Source organism: Cydia strobilella, chromosome 19 (assembly GCF_947568885.1).
Source record: "Cydia strobilella chromosome 19, ilCydStro3.1, whole genome shotgun sequence".
Classification (NCBI taxonomy): domain Eukaryota; kingdom Metazoa; phylum Arthropoda; class Insecta; order Lepidoptera; family Tortricidae; genus Cydia; species Cydia strobilella.
The window spans coordinates 7,012,381-7,032,616 of record NC_086059.1 but is presented as its reverse complement, the minus strand read 5'-3'; the positions used below and the strand labels follow the sequence as shown (position 1 = coordinate 7,032,616).

The 20,236-nt window shown below is 36.9% G+C and overlaps 1 protein-coding gene across 1 annotated transcript; it reads right to left on the bottom strand.

The window, feature by feature from the left end:
- Window positions 1–6,462: 6,462 nt before the first annotated feature.
- LOC134750137 (cell cycle control protein 50A) lies at window positions 6,463–19,706 on the bottom strand. Its single transcript, XM_063685253.1, has 9 exons — window positions 19,537–19,706; window positions 19,324–19,457; window positions 13,740–13,948; window positions 11,588–11,736; window positions 10,326–10,445; window positions 9,945–10,030; window positions 9,355–9,490; window positions 8,227–8,392; window positions 6,463–6,891 (listed from the first exon to the last, which is right to left on the bottom strand). The coding sequence occupies exons 1-9, from the start codon at window positions 19,586–19,588 to the stop codon at window positions 6,846–6,848; spliced, it is 1,098 nt and encodes a 365-aa protein (XP_063541323.1). The 5' UTR covers window positions 19,589–19,706; the 3' UTR covers window positions 6,463–6,845.
- Window positions 19,707–20,236: the final 530 nt, after the last annotated feature.

The window sequence follows — 20,236 nt, the reverse complement described above, 5'->3', positions numbered from 1 at the left end:
GACAAGTTCTAGGGTTTTTCCTTTTTCAGATAAGCAAATCAGCGTTTTGCGGAAGCTTCGCTGCTGATATGTAGCGTTCATAGAATAATATTTCACTTTACAAAAGGATAGAAAGCTATCTATTAAGTAGGCATTAATTGATTGTGTATTGTATAGTATAGTAGGGCTTATAAATCCACACGGTCGCCGGGCACTTGCGAACGGGAACCGATGCACTCGCCAGAAGTCCGTCAGATTTCTGTCGCGGGGCGAGGTAATTCGAGTCGGGGCGGGGCGGTGCGTGGTCGTTCTGTATGATAATACTATTACTTATTCTGTGGCTTTAGCAAGTCATGCGCCTTGTGGGTTAACGTACCTAGGCAAAAACGTAAAACAAATACGATTTTTTATTCATAGCGTGAAGTTTTTCACCTTAGTCTCTGTAGTCCAGAGTACAGACGCGCACGGTTACAGTTAGGTACACATTATCCTTCATTGATTCCAATAAGGTTTACGATGCTGCGTTATACTTATATAGGTACTTAATAAACGTAGCTTAATACCAGACAATTATACAAATCATCATTATTCATATCTTTGAGTAATTAGCCTTCTGAATGCCGATAGTTGATAACGAAACATATGTATCACATGCATAGATATGAAATAAGTCCTTTACGATCATGCCTGCTCAAGCTGTGTGTACCTGTTGCGTTTTAGAAGAGTTAAGAGCAGATTAGATTTGGTACGTATCGCTTGTTAATTATTCTGATAGGCATCTTTAAATTACCATTTATCAGTTCAAGGTTACGTACCTTGAACTGATCAGTAGAGGCCATTATTCTTAACAACGAGGTTAGGATATCACTAGACTTATATCGACCGAGATATGGACCGTGAAACTCGTTTATGTCAAGACACTTCAGACAATTTACGACATTTTCATTTAATAGGGAATATTACGCAAAACTCTGCGTAGAGGGCGACAGGGCGCCCCTACCACAATCTAAGGGTCTATCGTGAAACAATAAAATTTCTTTATCTAACATCTCTGTCACTCTTGCATATTCGAGCGATAAAGAGGCAGATAGCGAATTTTCGGATTCGGATTTGTAAGCGAACTGCCTTGATGCATCAATGTCATAACTTGTCAAAAACCTGTTAAAGGTACAGTATGTATAAGTCACTCTAGGTACTCTATGGTTTACTAAAAAGGCTAGTCCTGCACTCTGGTGGCAGAATGTTGCAGTAATATCCCCTATTGTCAAACGCTGCGGTGAAATCAAATGCATGTTTTGGAGACCGAATTAAACTATACGTGATATACTGAAAGGGGAATGTGCAGATTCATGTATAAAAGTATACCTTGTTTAAGGACAACTTCAAATGTAAATGTACTTTCACTCGATTATTGCTCATAAATATAATTAAGTTATCAATATTTTGCGTTAACAGGAATTAATAAATGAAACAAAGTTGTTATTATCTTTAAATATCTAAACATTTATTTAATATGTAACAACTAATCCTAAGACATAAAAACATTGATCTAAAATATTCAATACATATTGTACCTAGAGATCCAATAAGTGTAGTTAATTCAGAATTGCAAAGAATGTACATACAGAAATAATGATAAATTAACATATTATATGACAGACAAAGAAATTCAGAGACAAATAAAATAGTGCAAAATATCTCAAATTAGTAGATCGCACTGTACGGCCCTGTACATAATTGGGTAGCTTAAGCGCTAACGTAACTATGCAGTTACCACTAAGCGTACTCGCCGTATAGTTACGCCTATTACAGCTATCAAATTTGTAGCTACAATATTTGGCATTATTTTACTCCTTGTCTATATCAAATATAGCAGTTTTATAGTTCGTTTCTCGTTTCAGGTTCTAACCTCTCGTCTGTGTATGATCCTGGATCCTGACCGATTGTTTTGTCATTTTATTGCATATTTTTAGGGTTCCGTACCCTAAGGGACTAAAAACGGGACCCTATATTACTAGACTCCACTGTCCGTCTGTCTGTCACCCGGCTGTATCTCATGAACCGTGATAGATAGACTGTTGAAATTTTTACAGATGATTTATTTCTGTGGCGGCTTTAACAACAAATACTAAAAAGTACGAACCCCTCGGTGGGCGAGGCCGACTCGCATTTGTCCGGTTTTTTCGAAAATATTTTTCTGCGTAATCCAAGTTTGAATTCACGTTTTTTAACCACCACACACATAAGAAAGGTAAATAATTATTTCGTACGGGTTTAAATTGTATTGTTGTCCATAAACATTGCATAACCTCAATTCATTACAGTATTACAGTAACATAATATCCACATTTAACGACTACATATAGGTAGGCAATAGGCATGTTCTCTGAGTAAAGATGACACACTTAGCGAGGTATATACAATGTTTTTAGAGATCAATACGTTTTCAATATAAACTCTAAAATAAAAAACAAATCTCAAAGAAATATGGAAAAATCCATTGGTTCTATTGTGTTATTGTTTAGAACCCAGAGGGCATTTATACTGACTTAGTAATTAATAAAAGCATTATACATACATATCAAAAGCTATTATTATTATATTTCATGATTTGGTCCAAGTGCTTGAATATTACATTATTCATAGGTATTCTTATATTTTTTATACTATGTTTTTGACTTTAGGTACGGGTAGTTATGCTCACATTATGTAACTCTTTCACTGCGCGCGTTTTTTTAAAACCGTAGCGTATTTAATCCGGTAAGTTGAAAAAGTCGTTGCATTGGTTTTCTCCAAAGATCCATTGATAATGTGTAAAGTCAAAGGTAACTTCGTGGTTCGAATTAAACAGCTAATGTAAATGGCGCTGCACGACTACAAACATGATTCAGTGCTTTAGTTATTATTCTGAGACTCTGGTTGCCAAAAGTTGACGTTTGACAATTCCGCCATCTTCAGCTCTGCTGTCAAACTCGAGAGCACAATTTTATCTTAGACTTTATGGTCTAAGATACGTTATAAGAAATATATCCCCCCTCCAGATTTTTATTTGTGATAAGAAATAAATGATAGATAATATTCACATTGACACATTGCAAATTGCCTAGTTAAATTGCCTAGTTAAATTGCGTACGGACAGTAAACATTTATTTTTTTACTTTTGTTGTTATTTAATCGTAGGTATATCAATTCAAATGAAAGCTTATTTTATATATAATCCAACTGTAATAGGTTGCCCTATTAAAAAGTTGTTCCAGTCCATCGCTGCCTAGATTAACCGATTTTTTTTCTAAAATCTCGGCAACCATGGACTGGACCAACTTTTTAACAAGGCAACCTATTACAGTTATACCTATATTATATATAAAATCAAAGATAGATATAACTCCGTAATAGATGGATACAGTCTAAGGAAAAAACGTGCCTCGAAAATCAAGAAAATTTGATTCTCGTTCAGAGGGCGCTACTAGCTTTGGCCTACAGTCGTATAGATGGCGTTGACGGTTTCGTTTGTTATTTAACAATTTTAACGCATATCAGTGAAAGAACATGGGTCAAGATCATAAAAATAATTAATGCAAATAAAAAAAAATCATTTATCCATATTTAAATACATTTTATCGTATTTTTATAAATCTTCATTTTTAGTTTCAAAGTGTGTCAACAGATGGCAGTGAATTTACTGGGGTTACAAAATTTACTATGACAGTACCGCTCTAGTATAAGTTACTCTATGATAAAATTAAATAAGCTTTCATTTAATATAATATACGAATAAATAACCAAAAAATAAATAACAAAAACATTTTTTTACGGTCCGTACGCAATTTAACTAGGCAACCTATTTGCAATATGAATATTATCTATCATTTATCTCTTATCACAAATAAATAACAGATTAGGATATATATTTTTTATATCGTATCTCCTACTATTAAGATGTGGATCAGAGGCCTACCGTGAACACACAAATTGCGGGCGTCTTTCTCTTTTGTAAATCTGTTTGTGAAATAAACTATTCTATTCTATTCCACTCAAATTAAGGCGTAATTAGGGTGACAGAGAAAGATGTCCGCAATTTACGAACTTCGGTGTTTGCGTTTATAGCCCTGATACAATAAATCTTTGGTTTTCTGCGAGATCGCGTCTTGCGCAGGATAAGGGTTAATCGATAGCGCGCTTTTTTATAGATAAATGCATTCAATTAAATCGTTGCTTTTAATTTACGAGTAATAATGACGCTAAGTAGAATGCTACACATATGAATCGTTAATCTATCGATAATCATGGAAATAATGCTCGAATATTACACAAAAGCGTCTACTGTGAACAAGAAGGCACTTGAAATCTTAATTAGTATATAATAAAATTCATTAACATTTATTATTTAAGTTTAATACTAATTACCTAACATTAGTTCAAATAAAATAATTCGATAAATAAATCGCAGGTTAGCATCACGTATACATTTGACGTTCCCCTCCCCCGCAAAAATTGGCAGACTTTTTTGTACAGCAAATTACAGACGTGGAGGTTCCGTTTGTGTATATCCTCCTAGGTCACAGCGGGCGCGGGCTGCCCTCCCTCTGCACCTCTGATTTCGCAATTGCTCTCTAGGGGTAGGACGGACAAGACCACGCGGATAATGGGGTGCTGATTCGGTTTTGGGTGACCTTGAGATTTTGGTGGCCGTGAGGATGGTGGTGTGGTATAAAAGTTAATATACTCGTAAATTGCTAAAACAGCAAACCATGGTCACCTTCAAACAACCATCGGCCTTCGGCAATTTGCATAACGTTTCAAGTTTGTAAAATGCCAAATCATACAATTTGACTGCGATACAAATATTGCATTAACATGTCTTTTATATCTACATAGTACATACTACAGAAAATTGTATGTATACTCTATCAAGCAATTTCCGTCAGTAGAATAGAGCGGCAAATTTTAAAAATGTAGGCGCGAAGGGTTATCGTCCCATAGAAAATTTAAATTTCACGTCTTTTTCTACTGACAAACTTGTTTGACCGGCTATATATTATAAACACAAATGCAATCATATTTAATTGATATTGGGCATTTGGATGCCGTTAGCACAAAATTTGTTAAATTTACTTAACAGATTCGCAAGACGTAACACTTAACTCAAGAGATTGGCAAAGTAGTTGCGCGGTGGTTTTCTAGGAGAAGCTTAGTTTCATGTCTAGTTAAAGTATTTATTTCTATTTTTACTAATTACAATTATTATAACGAGGACAAATCATTTGCACGCAGTCAACACTTCAACTATTCCAGTTAACCATAACTTCTTACCAAACACCTCAATTAAGTGGTAGGCCTAACTATTTTAATTTTGACTGTAACTGTAAAAATCATTATTTACGGAATTTGTAATCAAATTATATTCGAAGCCGATATTTTTGTTCGCATCTACTTCACAAAATTAACAAAAATCTAAATCGTCTACGTGTAATTTATTTAAGTATCATGTGCAATAATTCTAAAATATGTTATATTAAAATTATACAATTTAAACACAACAAATAATTGTTAATTTACCATTTCTACATAAAATGTAGAGATATTAAAATGTAAACTTTAAATAGCCACATCCCATCCTGAACAAAAGTTGAATAGTGAAATAAACAATAAAATAATCAACATTAATAAGGAACTTGATGATACGAGTACTTTTTAAATCGAGAAAATGAAAATGTGCAAACATTCATTTTTCTTTAACCCATTTACAGTTTAAAATGTTTACAATCAAACATACAGCCCGCCAGATGGAAAGCGATTATCGTAGCCTATGGACGCCCTTCAGGGGGTAACACACAATCACAGATGTACACCCTTGCTAATAAAATAATACACACCATTCTATTTTAATTCACAATGACATCTCATTGTTAACCCTTTACCAGGCTAAGGGATATATATTTCCCACATACGGCACTTCAAACATGTGTTCTATTTTCGATAAGACTGACATTCGATCCTCATTTTTGAAATGTCAGCCTGGTAAAGAATTAATAAAGACCGTAAGTAAATAAAATCATAAATAGACAAAATGCAAATCGGATTCTTAAGTGGCCTAAAATTTTATCAACATAAATTATGGACGTGCAACTTTTTAGCATAAGTTAATGAAAGAAACTTGTACTTGACTTGACAATCATTATTATTTTTTGTTTCAAGGACCAGAGAGCAAAAAATTTATAACAGAGTACTTTGTCATTTAATGTAAAAAATAGTAGCAGCTTTCAAACATTCATACACGAGCTTGGGGCAATCTAGCGACTATATTTCACGCAACTCTTTGGTAGTACAGTCGCCATCAGATATATCGGAGCGGCTAAGGTGCTCAAAAATATCTGAACACGCACTCTGTCTTGACAATAGTGGCGTGTTCAGATATATGTGAGAGCCTCGGCCGCTCCGATATATCTGATGGCGACTGTACAGTAGTTTTAGAAAAGGCATCGTTGCGTTGATTGGTGTTAAGGTGTTTTGCACTCTAAAGTGGGTAAGGCAACCATATCAGTAGCAAAATCCTAAAAAGGAGTGATTAATCTTTTTTAGGGTTCCGTATTCAACCAGGAATTTCCCTTTAAACTCTGCCTATTGTGACGGACGGGCAACTACGGAACCCCACACGCCGGATTTTATTATTAGCACCAAAAAAAGGATAAGGATATTTTGATGTCTATATTTTGTTACTGATATCGTCCACCGGTCTGACAATTTCGATTAGACCTGTGTATCTATAGGCTAATGATGATAAAGATATTATTTGTCCCATTCTGGCACCACTTGGTAGATAAAGACGGATTGATTCTGCTAAATAGCGTTACCTGTGACATCGTTTAGGAGTATGGCGTTCGCGGGTTCACGTTGATCATCTCGGTGGTGCTGAAAATAAAAACATCGTTAAATATTTGAAGCTTATGCAACAATAAAACCATAGAAGACGAGGTATCAATGGACAACCGAGATATTGTCTCTTTTACTCTTGTAAATGAGAAATTGCATTATAAGTTAAAAAAACCGGCCAAGTGCGAGTCGGACTCGCGCACCAAGGGTTCCGTTCTTTTTAGTATTTGTTGTTATAGCGGTAACAGAAATACATCATCTGTGAAAATTTCAACTGTCTAGCTATCACGGTTCATGAGATACAGCCTGGTGACAGACAGAAGGACAGACGGACAGCGAAGTCTTAGTAATAGGGTCCCGTTTTTACCCTTTGGGTACGGAACCCTAAAAAGTAGTACAAACTGTTACGTTAGCTTTTTGTATACGTATGTAAGAAATCGCTTACCTACGCTCTTTTTACAATAAATAACTAATTATTTTATCTTTATGGTTATTTTATTTAACATTTACTTATAATAATGTATGTAATGCATACACACTTACAGCGTTTCAAATTTGAGTACCAGATTTTTTGAAATAGTGACGAATAGTGTTTCAGTTGCCAAACTAGGTGGCACGTTTTTTCTTAGGCGTTACCTCTTTATTACAATCAGTAACACTTTGCTTTTACTATGGCTAGTTGTGTGTATAAAACTTACAGGCAAGTCGGTTGGCTCCCGGTGACTTCTAGGAGCAAGGAATCGGGAGGAGGACCTATGATGCTGGAGTAGGAAAGGTTAGAAGCGGAATTATACAGGGTTAGAGCGTTAAGGGGCCCACTGATTACCAGTCTGCCGGACGATATTGCAGGCCTGTCAGTTGTTCGGAACTGTCAAATTTTTGTTCTAACTGACAGGCTGATATCGCCCGGCGGACTGATAATCAGTGGGCCCCTTTAGAAGGGTTAGAGGATTAAAGGACAAGTCGATTAGAAAGGTTTAGGGTTGTTTAACCTTTAAAAATCCTGCTGTGCTTTGCGTAGTTTGCGTCACAAGCAAAAAATAAGAATTTTTTATAAAACGAAAATTGCAATATTAATTTGTAATATAAAATTGAATTTTGATTAAATCTAGGGAGCTACAGGATTTCAAAAGGTTATGGGTTTTTAGTTCACTGCATGACAAATTAACGGCCTCCTACCCTAGTCGCTATCTAGTAACCCTGCCGGATCCCGGTAAGGGCATTACAGCAGCTTTTTTCTACGTGCTCCTCCAACATGATCAGAGACTTGTTATCTAGTCTAGACTTTCATACCAGTTCTCGCTTTCTCCACTGCTTGTACTTCCATGCTTCATACTGTCCTTTCTTTCATTCTTTACTTTGGTCAGTTGTTACCTCTTGGAGCACCGCACGTGTATGACGAGCAGCACTATGCCCAGCAGCAGGCACAGCGTGCCCACCACGATGTAGGCCACGCCCAGGAAAGGGTTCTTGCCGCCGAGTAGTGACGTCGTCGAGATTACGAACGACTTGGTTCCGTCGAACTCGATCACCGGGTATCCTGCGAGAGACGACGTTACGTGTTACAAGGTAAGGTCGATTATCTGTTGAATACTACATATTAACAAGTAATATTTCACGTTGAGCGAATGGAGGCGGGCGTGTCTAGCGTCTTGGCCACGACATTGCGCTGGCTTCGGCTAAGGCGACAACCATAGGTTGGGGCGAGACACAGTGATCGGACCTTTCGTTCCCACCTATGGTTTTCGCCTTAGCCGAAGCCAGTCGCGCAATGTCGTGGCCGGGACGTAAGGGGAAGAACCCAGGAAGCGGTGTGGCACCTCCCGCCGTCGTGTGTGCGGTGTAGGCGGATTACCGACATCGTGATGCAAAACTTCAAGCCGCTCCACCGCGTGCCGCCGCGGAGGGCGGTGCCACACCGCACCGCTTCGCGGATTCTTCGCCTTAGAGCCAAAGAACCTTGAACATTTGATACAGTAGTTGCAACCAACAGCGTGCAGCGCCGCACCGGACCGCCTTTTACAAGTCATAAGATAACTTTTGTAAAGAAGGTTCACATTACTTTGACTTTAGTAGTAGTAAAACACTTTATTGTACAAAAAGAAAAACAGTACAGGAAAAAACACATATAACTAGTACATAGACTTTAGGCTGAGTTTGACTGGTAGAGAATGCCGTGTAGCATTAAGTCCGCCTTTTGTCACTGTATATTTTTTTACTGTGCAATAAAGATTAAAAATAAATAAATACAATTAGGCCCTTGAGTCTACGTTATAAGGTTGATACTCGACTTTGAGAGTATATAGTCCCTTGAAGAGGCCGGTGGCGAAGCTCTGCTCGTCGTGCTTGACCGATTATGACCTTAAGTCGATGTAATAAGATTGATACTCACTGTATTCGACTTTGAGAATATAGTCCCTTGAAGAGGCCGGTGGCGAAGTCCTGCACGTCGTGCTTGGACCAAGTAGGACCTTAAGTCGATGTGATAAGGTTGAAACTCACTATATTCGACTTTGAGAGTATAGAGTCCCTTGACGAGGCCGGTGGCGAAGCCCTGCTCGTCGTGCTTGACGCGCCGGTACAGTTTGCGGAACGTGGGCAGCGCCGCCGTGCGCATCCACACGATTAAGTCCTCGTTCTGAAAACGACCATTACTTCACTTTGGCTTTTAACAAGATCATTAATACATCTTTTAGAAAACTACATCATTCATATAATTTTGTTAAGAAAAACCTCCACCTAGAATTATAAAGTGATAGAGTTCAATTTTGCATAATTCATGTAATCCCTATGCCTTAACCTCCTAACGCCCAAGGTAACTATTTATTAATCTGTGCCCAAGGTCCTAACTATAGTACCTCTTCAGTTCGATGAAATTTAAACCCTATTAAATTGGAACATAGTCGCTTTTGCTTTGTTTCGTTCAATTTTCCAACGCAAAATCAACTCTATTTCCTATAGGTTCAAATTTCAGTGGCAAATTTTGGATATTTTATTTTTTGTTTGGCTAGACCTTAGGAGGTTATAAAGGGTTAAGGCTGATCATCGATCGGACGATACATGTTAATGCGACTTCGTCGCGAAATACGCACCTGGAAACCGTTGTTGTTGTCGTCCTCCAAATCCAACTCCCAGATGTTCTTGGCCCAGTTAGCCGGCTTGCTGAAGTTGGCAAACGCTGCAATTACAATTGCTGATTAGTATAAATAAAAAAGCATTATTCAAATGTGCGTGCGTATCATTCGTTTCTAGTCGCCTAGGGCTATCGTTAATCTCAAATCTAAATCTGGGAGATATTGAGCGAACTTTCGTGATTTAATCATTCTTGATATCTCAATTGAGATCTTGATCATTGTTTTCAATTTCACTTTCGCCAGTGATCGTAAAGAATTTGCGTAAAATCACAAAGTGAGCTCGCTCCCACAATAAAAAGAAAATTGTATAAATAAATAATGTTGAGAAGAATATCTCACCAGTTTTGAGGTCCCCGGACGGGTTGCGGAACTTGATGGTCTTGTCGGAGTCCCACGCGATGCCGGTGCGGCTCACGGGCACGGTCCGCCCCAGGTCCTCCGACCACACCGTCAGCGTGTCTATCGCAAATAAAACTTACTTTATGCTCTAGAATAGTCTAGAACAATAAGCAACTTTATGTCGTCTACGCACGAGTTAAAGTCGAACTTTACGAGCATGAGAAGTGAAAAGTCGAGTGTATAACTCGCGCATAAATGTCCATTTTTATCCTCGACTATATTGGTCCTCACATTGCTTCTGATGAAAATGGATCGCTTCATGACCTTGTTGTACAATTTACTATTAATGTTTATACAAAACTAAAAAAATATTTTATAAACAATTGGGTTATACTTGTCAATGTTTAAATGTTGTTTTCAGCAATTCGAGTTTTTCATGTTATAAATTATATTAATGTTAAATGAAGTTTAAATTGTATTAATGTTATGTTCTGAGCAACATAATTATTATTATCGATTAGAGGAAACTGTGTAGCTTGTGAATGTGTTATCTGATTTACTATGTCTGTTGTTTTTGCCCGTTCCTAAACCTTTGGGAAGGTATTTAAACCTTTGGGAAAGTAACAGACAAATAAATAAGTATCTCGTCAGACATAAACGCAAATTAACCGTAAAATATACCCACGGACCCTTGACCAAGTCCTAGAACAAGCAATATCGTATGCTGGTCGCATGAATATCTGTGAATTTACGCGAAGGTATAAGGTTCGACGGTTCAACTGATATGATGTGCGTCAAAACCGACACGAATTGGAAAACGACGAATACATTTGCATATCATTAGTATATTTCGCGTGTGAATGACAGGTATAAGGGAAGAGCTCAAAGCGAGTCTAGCATGACTGACAGGCTTATTCTGGTCGCACGCAAGCCCAACTGTACACACTTTGTACTCGTAATTAAATAGTAGGTACTGTCAGTGCTATTCCATTCAATGGTTTGGGCGCGCTCTTTCACAGTAGGTAGGTAAGGTAGGTAAGTGCGAAAGAGAACGCTTCGTCGGCGTTATGCTTTAGGGATAGACATGGCGATTCATGAACTTTCGCTCCCACACATAAGTTTTGTTAGATAATAAGAATTCTTATGAAAGTGAGAAAGAAAAGTTTTAGTTAGAATATTAAGATGTCGTGCTCGACTATGCAGAATCGCAGATGAGATATTTTCTTTATACAATAAATATAAAATGTATAATCGGTACCTACCGTTGAATAAGGAGTTGGCTATAGCCCCGCAGGGCGCCACGGGTATCTTCCTGGCGTTGGGCGTGTTGGGGTCTTGGGTGACGTAGGCGAAGGGCTCGCAGTCCGAAGACGGCGTCAGCGACAGCCGCCCCAACAGCTGGTTGTCGTCTCTGCAACATTATAACATGTTCATATGTGGCTTTCCATCAGAGAGGGGTCCTTATGCTTCATTTGCAATAAGGGCCTTTTTATCAGGATTTCAGATGGAAACGTCCTTATTGCATTTGAAGCATAAGGACCCTTCTGTGATGGAAAGCCACATATACAATATGTGTATGTGTGACATCCGTATAAAGGGCTATTTAATTTAAACTAGTCTACACCAGTTTTAAATTGGAATATTTTCGTAATCACGTCACATTGGGAATTTTTACATTATTTCAGCTTTATTCTTTATTCTTAACAATAATTATTGTGTCGAACATAGTTTCTTAATAATTAAAATTATGTACATTGTACCTATTAAAAATTAAAATAAATATTGAAGATAAATATAGTATAAAATTACAAATTACAATTACAAATATCAATATATTTACAAAATTATTAGAATAAGAATTCACATGTACACATCCAATTTAACAATCGCTTACTAGAAAATAATTACAAATGCCAAACTCAAGTCAAATGTCAGTCAACTCAAAATAAATACATAAATTCCTGTTACAAAAATATAGAACATTAACAATTTAAATTAAATATATTAAAAAGGGTCACTCAGTTTATACACCGTATTAACAATTATTTTCAATATTGGAGACAAGTGTCTTAGAAAAAACACATTAATAGCTCTTAATCACAAGCTCTTTTAATCCTTAAAAGAAAAAAAAGTGTCCTTATTTTTTTCCAATTCAATTTCATTACCACTTTGTTTCATGGTAACGGAATGGACGGTACAAAAATGTGTTTTTTTTTATACCACGTCGGTGGCAATCAAGCATACGGCCCGCCTGATGGTAAGCAGTTACCGTAGCCTATGGACGCCTGCAACACCGGAGCGCACGCAGCGCGAGCGCACGGACACGCGCGTTGCCGACCCTTTAAAAACCTGTACACTCCTTTTTTGAAGAACCCCATACTGTAGCCCCTCGGGAAAACCTCGGCAGGGAGCTCGGGAGGGATGTAAATTTTGGATCCCTTTTTTTCTCCCATCAGGATAGAAAGAGCTCGTGATTTAGAGTTGAAATAACAAAAAATTATAATTTAAAAAAGCGGTGTGGTATTTAAATAAAATCGTCCATTATCATAGATCTGAATTGATTACAAGCGAATTAATTAAATTTAGTATATGTCCTTCTAAAAAATTCTTAATCGCGGAAATGGGTAGTTAGTTAGTGGGTAAGCAACATATTATGTAAATTCACGTACCACTTCCGATTCCTGCTCTGCTAGACACGCCACAAGGTGAATGGGGAGTAAAACACGTGACATTTCTCTAGCTCAAGACAGCAGATGCCAAATACTCGTAGGTACATTATTCGTGTAGGGTCATTGCGCTAGTTTCCGTCCATGCTCTAGTTTTCGTCCACTTGACGGATTAGCAAATAATATGTGGTATTTTCTATAAAACGGGACCTTATTGTCGATGGCATTATTAACAATGCTCCGATATAAATACAATGCCGCGCGAAGCTGTGCGGCGTAAGCGCCATCGACAATAAGGTCACTTTTCATAGAAAATGCCCCATAAATTATTTCATTATTAATTTTCTACTTGCAAAATATCATTTTTATGTAGATAGATATATTGTTTAACTTTAGACTTTAAGGATTGCAATAAGTCAAATTTGTGCAGCAATGTATTCAAATTTCGTCAAGTGGACGAAAACTAGCGCAATGCGATTCCGTGACGCAGTGTTTAAAAATAAGTATTTTTTTTAAATCGATTAATGCCATATTTTTGGTTAAAAATAACTCTACCTGAATAGAGCAATACTTTGATTTACCAGGTGTGTTAAATATAATGATGATTATTAAATATATGTTGAGAAAAAAAATACAATGTTCGATTTCAAATGCTATTCTTCAAAAGCTGAAAACTGTTATCACCAAAATACTAATTAGGCAATATGCAAAATATTTCAACCTTCAACTTCATATACCAAATGTTTACCTTGATTTAACATATCGACGATGATTCTGGTAATAGTTGCTAAGCCCATAGTAGAAATAGACGTCTCCCTTGAAGTCCTCAGTGAGATTGAAGGAGATGGAACATTGGCATTCTGACATAGTTTTATTCTGTATATAAGTAGCGCAAGTTGTGTTGCTTTCATCACCTTCTCTAATGCAATATGTGTAGTCTATTACATGCTCTTTGACCTGAAAAAAAAATCAATAGGTATTTTTTGTTAAACTCACACGTCAAACTATTTTAAAAGGTTACAAGGTGCTGCAAGGTACGTCAGCTAGAATGACAATAGATATAATTTGGTTTGTTATTTTTAAAAACCGGCCAAGTGCGAGTCGGACTCGCGTTCCAAGGGTTCCGTACATTACACAATTTTTAACAACGTATTTTTTTAAGTGAACGTGAGTGAAATGTCTGAAAAACCCGTAGGGGTCGGATCAAAAACTAAGTAATTAAGCCCGACTCACGCTGGACTGCACATTTCTAATAGGTTTTCCTATCATCTATTGGTAAAGAACTGTTTTGTGTATTTTTTTCAAAACTTTAGACCCAGTAGTTTCGGAAATAAAGGGGGGGGTATTTTTTTGGTAATGGTAATTTTTTGTCTATTTTCTTTAATAACTTCTAAACTATTTATTTTAAAATTAAAAAAAATATATATTTGAGATTCTTAAAATAAGGTCTTTCATTTGATATGTAACACGATATAGTTTGAAAAATGTTATTTTTTAATTTTCTCATTTAAATGTTTAAAATTCATTTGTTTACGTTACAGGTCCGTCTTTGGGTCACAAATTTACATGTGTACCAAATTTCAACCTAATTGGTCCAGTAGTTTTGGAGAAAATGGGCTGTGACAGACAGACAGACAGATAGACGCACGAGTGATCCTATAAGGGTTCCGTTTTTTTTCCTTTTAGGTACGGAACCCTAAAAATCACATATGAGCGTCCTCAGCACAAGTACGCCACGACAGGATCTATGTAGATAGAAAAAGAAATCGCGCGCGTGGTACTGTCGCGGCGCACTCGTGCTCAGTTTACAATAAAATTTTAATTGAAATTGATTGATTGATTTAGTGACACGCAATGGTTATCCTTGTGTAGGTACAGTCGCCATCAAATATATCGGAGCGGCTAAGGCGCTCAGCACAAATATCTGAACACGCCTCTATTGTACGGGCGTTAGAGTGCGTGTTCAGATATTGTGAACACGTTGGCCGCTCCGATATATCTGATGGCGACTGTACCAATAATTATTTTAACTATATTCTAATTTTTAGGGTTCCGTACCCGAAGGGTAAAAACGGTATACCCTATTACTAAGACTCCACTGTCCGTCTGTCCGTCTGCCTGTCACCAGGCTGTATCTCATGAACCGTGACAGCTAGACAGTGAAATATTTTACAGATGATGTACTTCTGAGGGCCTACCGCGAACCACGTTCGACGTGTTGCCTCCCTGTCACACTTACGTATGAATTGACAAGTGCGACAGAGAGGCAACACGTCGAACGTGGTTCACGGTAGGCCCTCTAGTCTGGTGCCGCTATAACAACAAATACTAAAAACAGAATAAAATAAATATTTAAGTGGGGCTCCCATACAAACAAACGTGATTTTTTTGCCGTTTTTTGCGTAATGGTACGCCTTCGTGCGCGAGTCCGACTCGCACTTGGCCGGTTTAAAAGGCCGGTAAAAGTAAGTACCGTTGATAGGCGAAGTTTTCTTATAATCTAAGTGAAGTCAATTTCAATAGTTCACTAAAAATCTTGTTTCAACCAACATAACACTTCTGTTTTTAGACAATCTTACACGGTCTACACGGATCAACCTAGCCCCAAACTAAGTAAAGCTTGTACAGTCGCCATCAGATATATAGGAGCAGCCAAGGTGCTCAAAAATATCTGAACACGCACTCTCAACGACTTGACAATAGAGGCGTGTTCAGATATTTGTGAGCACCTCGGCCGCTCTGATATATCTGATGGCGACTGTACTATGGGTACTAGGCGACGATATGCAGTACCGGCCAATAATATATCACCTCCACGTTTTTAGGATATAACTTTTTTTAAATATTTGTGAGTGACTTCCACCTCACTGCTTTAGGTAGTCTAGTAGTATTCCTATGTACGGGCGATGAGAAAAATTGGTTTCAGGTAATGGTTTTTTGATACAAGTTATTTTTTAAATATGTATTGTTAACTTAATTTTTTTACTAGAGGTTTTTTTAGTAATATGCTGAGTATCCTATTGTAATTCACAGTATTTCATTGCAATATTCATCATATATTTGTATAAAATGACTAGTAAAATATGCAATCTACAAACTAACCTATATTGTTTACTCTATACAAGCTCATACAAAAACACTCACACCTCACAGGTGATATATCACTGGCCGGTACTGTACATATGTACTTATATAGATAAATAGAAACTTAGATACATAGATAACATCCATAAGGAACAAATATTCGTGATAAGCACACAAATAAATGCCCTTCCGGGATTCATTGAATGATAAATATGATAATGTTAATGTTCTTTTTATTTATTCCCCGTTACAAAAATAAGCCATAAGTACTAATGCCTAAAGTACATTATTAAAATTGCAGTGGAAGTGGCTGTTACCAGCCACTGTGCCAACTCGCGTCTTATGCATCTTTCACTTCCATCCCTGGAGCATATAGCTCTTACGACTCCCCTCTGGACGGCCAATGAAGGCAAGCCAGAGCTGAGAGTCCTGCGGGTCCCCTTGGGGTCCACTCCGACCGACGAAGACACGCCGGAGACGGAGACCCTGACCGACTCTCTGGAGCACTCGGGTCACTCCCCAACAGCTCGCCACAAGCTGCCCTCCCTATATTTCAAGTATATCACTTATTATTACTTACTATCTTACCAAAATAGTAAACAAGATGCCTTGCGTTTATATTTATTATGTAATAATGTAATTGTAACATTTGACACAGTGACAATAATGCGTTTGTTTTTGAAGTTATTATTTTCTTTTAAACATGCACATTACTTACGTAATCTAATCTATCAAAACAACCATATCCTATATTTCATATCTAATCTATCTATCATTACTCAGTAATATACACATCTGCATGCACGTAACTTAAGTACATAGGTAAGTATGACCGATAGGTACCTATTCTCTTTTTTTTTAAACTCTATTTTTAATTGTAATTTACAATTACTATAAGGGGAACTTCTTTCACTGGCCTGGACAATTTAATGATTTAAATATAAATAAAAATAAATAAAATAAAAAATAAAAATAAAAAATAAAAAAGCCTTTTAGTTTTCGCAGATATAAGAAAAAGTACACTCATAGAATTAAATTTATAGTCAAAGGTGCTTCGTAAAAAGTTACAGTACATTTCTATATCTCCCTATTCTGTCATGCAAATTTTTGATAAATTCCTTAGTAGGCATTAATTAATTATTAATTTAAATATAGTTTTTTATATTAATGCGTGCCTTAATCGCCGCCTGTCTAGGTTCGCGAGATTTTTCCGTATGTGGTTGTGAGTTTGGCCCTCATCATGGCACTCTGCGCAGTTTCGCGTAATATTCCCTATTCAAATTAAATGCTAGTTTATTTTTTAATTCATCATCATCATCATCATGTCAGCCGATAGACGTCCACTGCTAGACATAGGCCTCCCCCAAGGCTCGCCACTCTGACCGATTTTTTAATTAATATAATACTTCTCCTTTATAATGCATTTGTCAGATCGCATTTGGAATATGCGTCTGCAGCATGGAGCCCTCTATACTCAGTGCACATAAATTCAATAGAACAAATTCAAAAAAAGTTCCTTAATCGTCTTAAATATAAATTCAACTCCTTCGTTTGTGAAAATACAGAAAGTCTTCAGATGCGTAGAGAAAAAAGGGATATCACGTTCTTGTATAAGATTTTGAACAATATGGTTGACTCCGAATATTTTGTAAACAAATTGTCGTTTAGATGTCCAACCTTTTGTACCAGGTCCGCTTATTTGTTTTCTATTCCATTTAGTCATAAAAGATATTCAAACAACAAGTATTTAGTAAGAGCATGTAGTACTTAGAAATATTTACATATAGACATGTTTCACTTATATCCCCGTAAATTTGTATCTGCAATGAAAGCATCAAATAAGCAAACAAATGATAACAACAATAAAAATAAAAATAAAAAACAAATAAAAAAAACAATCACTAAACAACAAGCACTAATTTTTATTTATTATTGTTTTCCATTTATTTTGTTACACTAGCAGCTCTTGGAGCTGATGCGTGTTAATGTAGTAAATCAGTTTAAAATTTCTTCTTCTTTCTCTTTTTTTTAAATATTACCATTAATTTACTTGTTCATAAATTTTGTCATTAAATTGTATAATCTTAGTTTCAGTTTTAGTTTGTAATTGCCTTGTTAATTTACGAATGTGCATGTACTGCATGTTGTTTCTCTCAGAGCAATAATTGTGTTACCTATAAGTGGAAACTGTTCTGGCTGTTGTGTCAACTCAATTTGTTAAACTATATGTGTGATTATATGCTGTTTGTTTCCCTTTGCAATAAATAAAAAAAAAAAAAAAAAATTTAATTCTATGTGTACTTAACTACTACAGAACTTCTTGAATGATTACTGGATACAGATAATATCAGTTGTCATAATTGCCTGCCTACTAATTATTAAATAATTAGTCAATTAATCAATTTTTTACATAAAATGTTTACTGTATGCTACTAATACTTTACATTATTGATAAATTGACACTGAAACTTTATAGTGAAATCTCGATAATCCGGTACTTCGATGGTCCGATAAACCCAGTAATCTGGCACTAAAATTAGGATACTAATGATCATTTTGTCCTAATTTAGTATGTGCGCTTACATTTTCCCCCTTCAATCTCTTTATAAGTGGCTAAGTTCCAGTAAGAGTAGAATTTTTTTTGAATTTAGTATTTTAGTAAAATGTATTTTTACAACTAAGTTGAAGCGCTGGTGGCCTAGCGGTAAGAGCGTGCGTTTTTCAATCCGGAGGTCGCGGGTTCAAACCCCCGCCCGGCTCGTACCAATGAGTTTTTCGGAACTTATGTACGAAATATCATTTGATATTTATACCAGTCGCTTTTCGGTGAAGGAAAACATCGTGAGGAAACCGGACTAATCCTAACAAAGGCCTAGTTTTCCCCTCTGGGTTGGAAGGTCAGATGGCAATCGCTTTCGTAAAAACTAGTGCCTACGTCAATTCTTAGGATTAGTTGTCAAGCGGACCCCAGGCTCTCATGAGCCGTGGCAAAATGCCGGGATAACGCGAGGAAGATGATGTATTTTTACGACTAAAAAACACATCAATAATATGCAGATTTGCTCTAACTTAATTGCACCAGTTCAATTTTAATGTCCGATATATGACCATGAAAACAATTTGCACATTTAATATGTATTAAATCTGTAATGCATGTATTTATTTTCACTAAATTAGGAATGGCTTTCTTAAACGAGGCTCTTTCAAGGACACATAAACACAATAAACATACTATTTGTGACACTTACCTCATCTGAGAAGTATAGGAGCCCAATCCCAACTGGAATAAATGCAATCCCAATCACGAAAAACGTTGGTAGTACAGTTCCGGCAGTAAGTATGGGCTGCCAAGCAGGCAGTCGCTGCTGCTTAAATGCAGATTCTGTAAGATAGCGTAGTCAGAAGTCTGTAAAACTAATAATCGATAAGACAAGGACGGTTTAGGTGTGTCTACAACTCACCTGCGGGCCGCCGAGACTTCACATTTTGATCCGATGTCTCACTAGAAGCCATAATTAACACTTGTTTATTATTGTATAAAATATGTCTGATTTTACAATAGATAAATGCCAGAAATTAAGCTTATAGCGTAAGCGAAGGAAAACTCGGAATGAATGACAGATCCGACAGATGATCGTCTGTTCGTCTGACGGACAGCATGCAAAACGTCACATTAATGTGGCCAGAGATTTGTCGAGGATACCAGTGTCACGGTCACGTTTTGGGCTCTACAGACAAGACGTGCGACTTTTGTGTTTAAGATAAACATAGAACATAGATGGAAGGATCCTATAGATATGCTATATGCGTGTGCCCGTGAGGGACAGAACATACGCAATGCGACACAATGATTGGGTCGATTAGTCGAGTTTATTTGTTGCCCACCATAAACCATACTAAATTTACGATGGGGAATAAAAAAAAATGTTAGACTGTGACAAGGACAAACAATAATAGCGCTTTCTCTGCTACTCCTACTGAAAGATACATATATGGCTATCCCGTTCGGTCATTTCCCCCCACCCCTCATGCCTGCTTTTGATACGGAAGTACAGACACAGAAACAGAACGAACCAGGGATGTTGCGGATGCCGATTGCTCGGAAAGTTGTCTTTTATCCTTTAAAACAAGCGGGGAAAAACGCATTTTATCCACTAGTGG

Coding starts and splice junctions, on each gene's coding strand:
- LOC134750137 (XM_063685253.1), bottom strand. CDS start 19,588: ATGGCTTCTAGTGAGACATCGGATCAAAATGTGAAGTCTCGGCGGCCC. Junction 10,446..11,587: donor AGCCAACTCCTTATTCAACG/GTAGGTACCGAT, acceptor TATTTGCGATAG/ACACGCTGACGGTGTGGTCG. Junction 6,892..8,226: donor CACGTGCGGTGCTCCAAGAG/GTAACAACTGAC, acceptor TTTTATTTTCAG/CACCACCGAGATGATCAACG.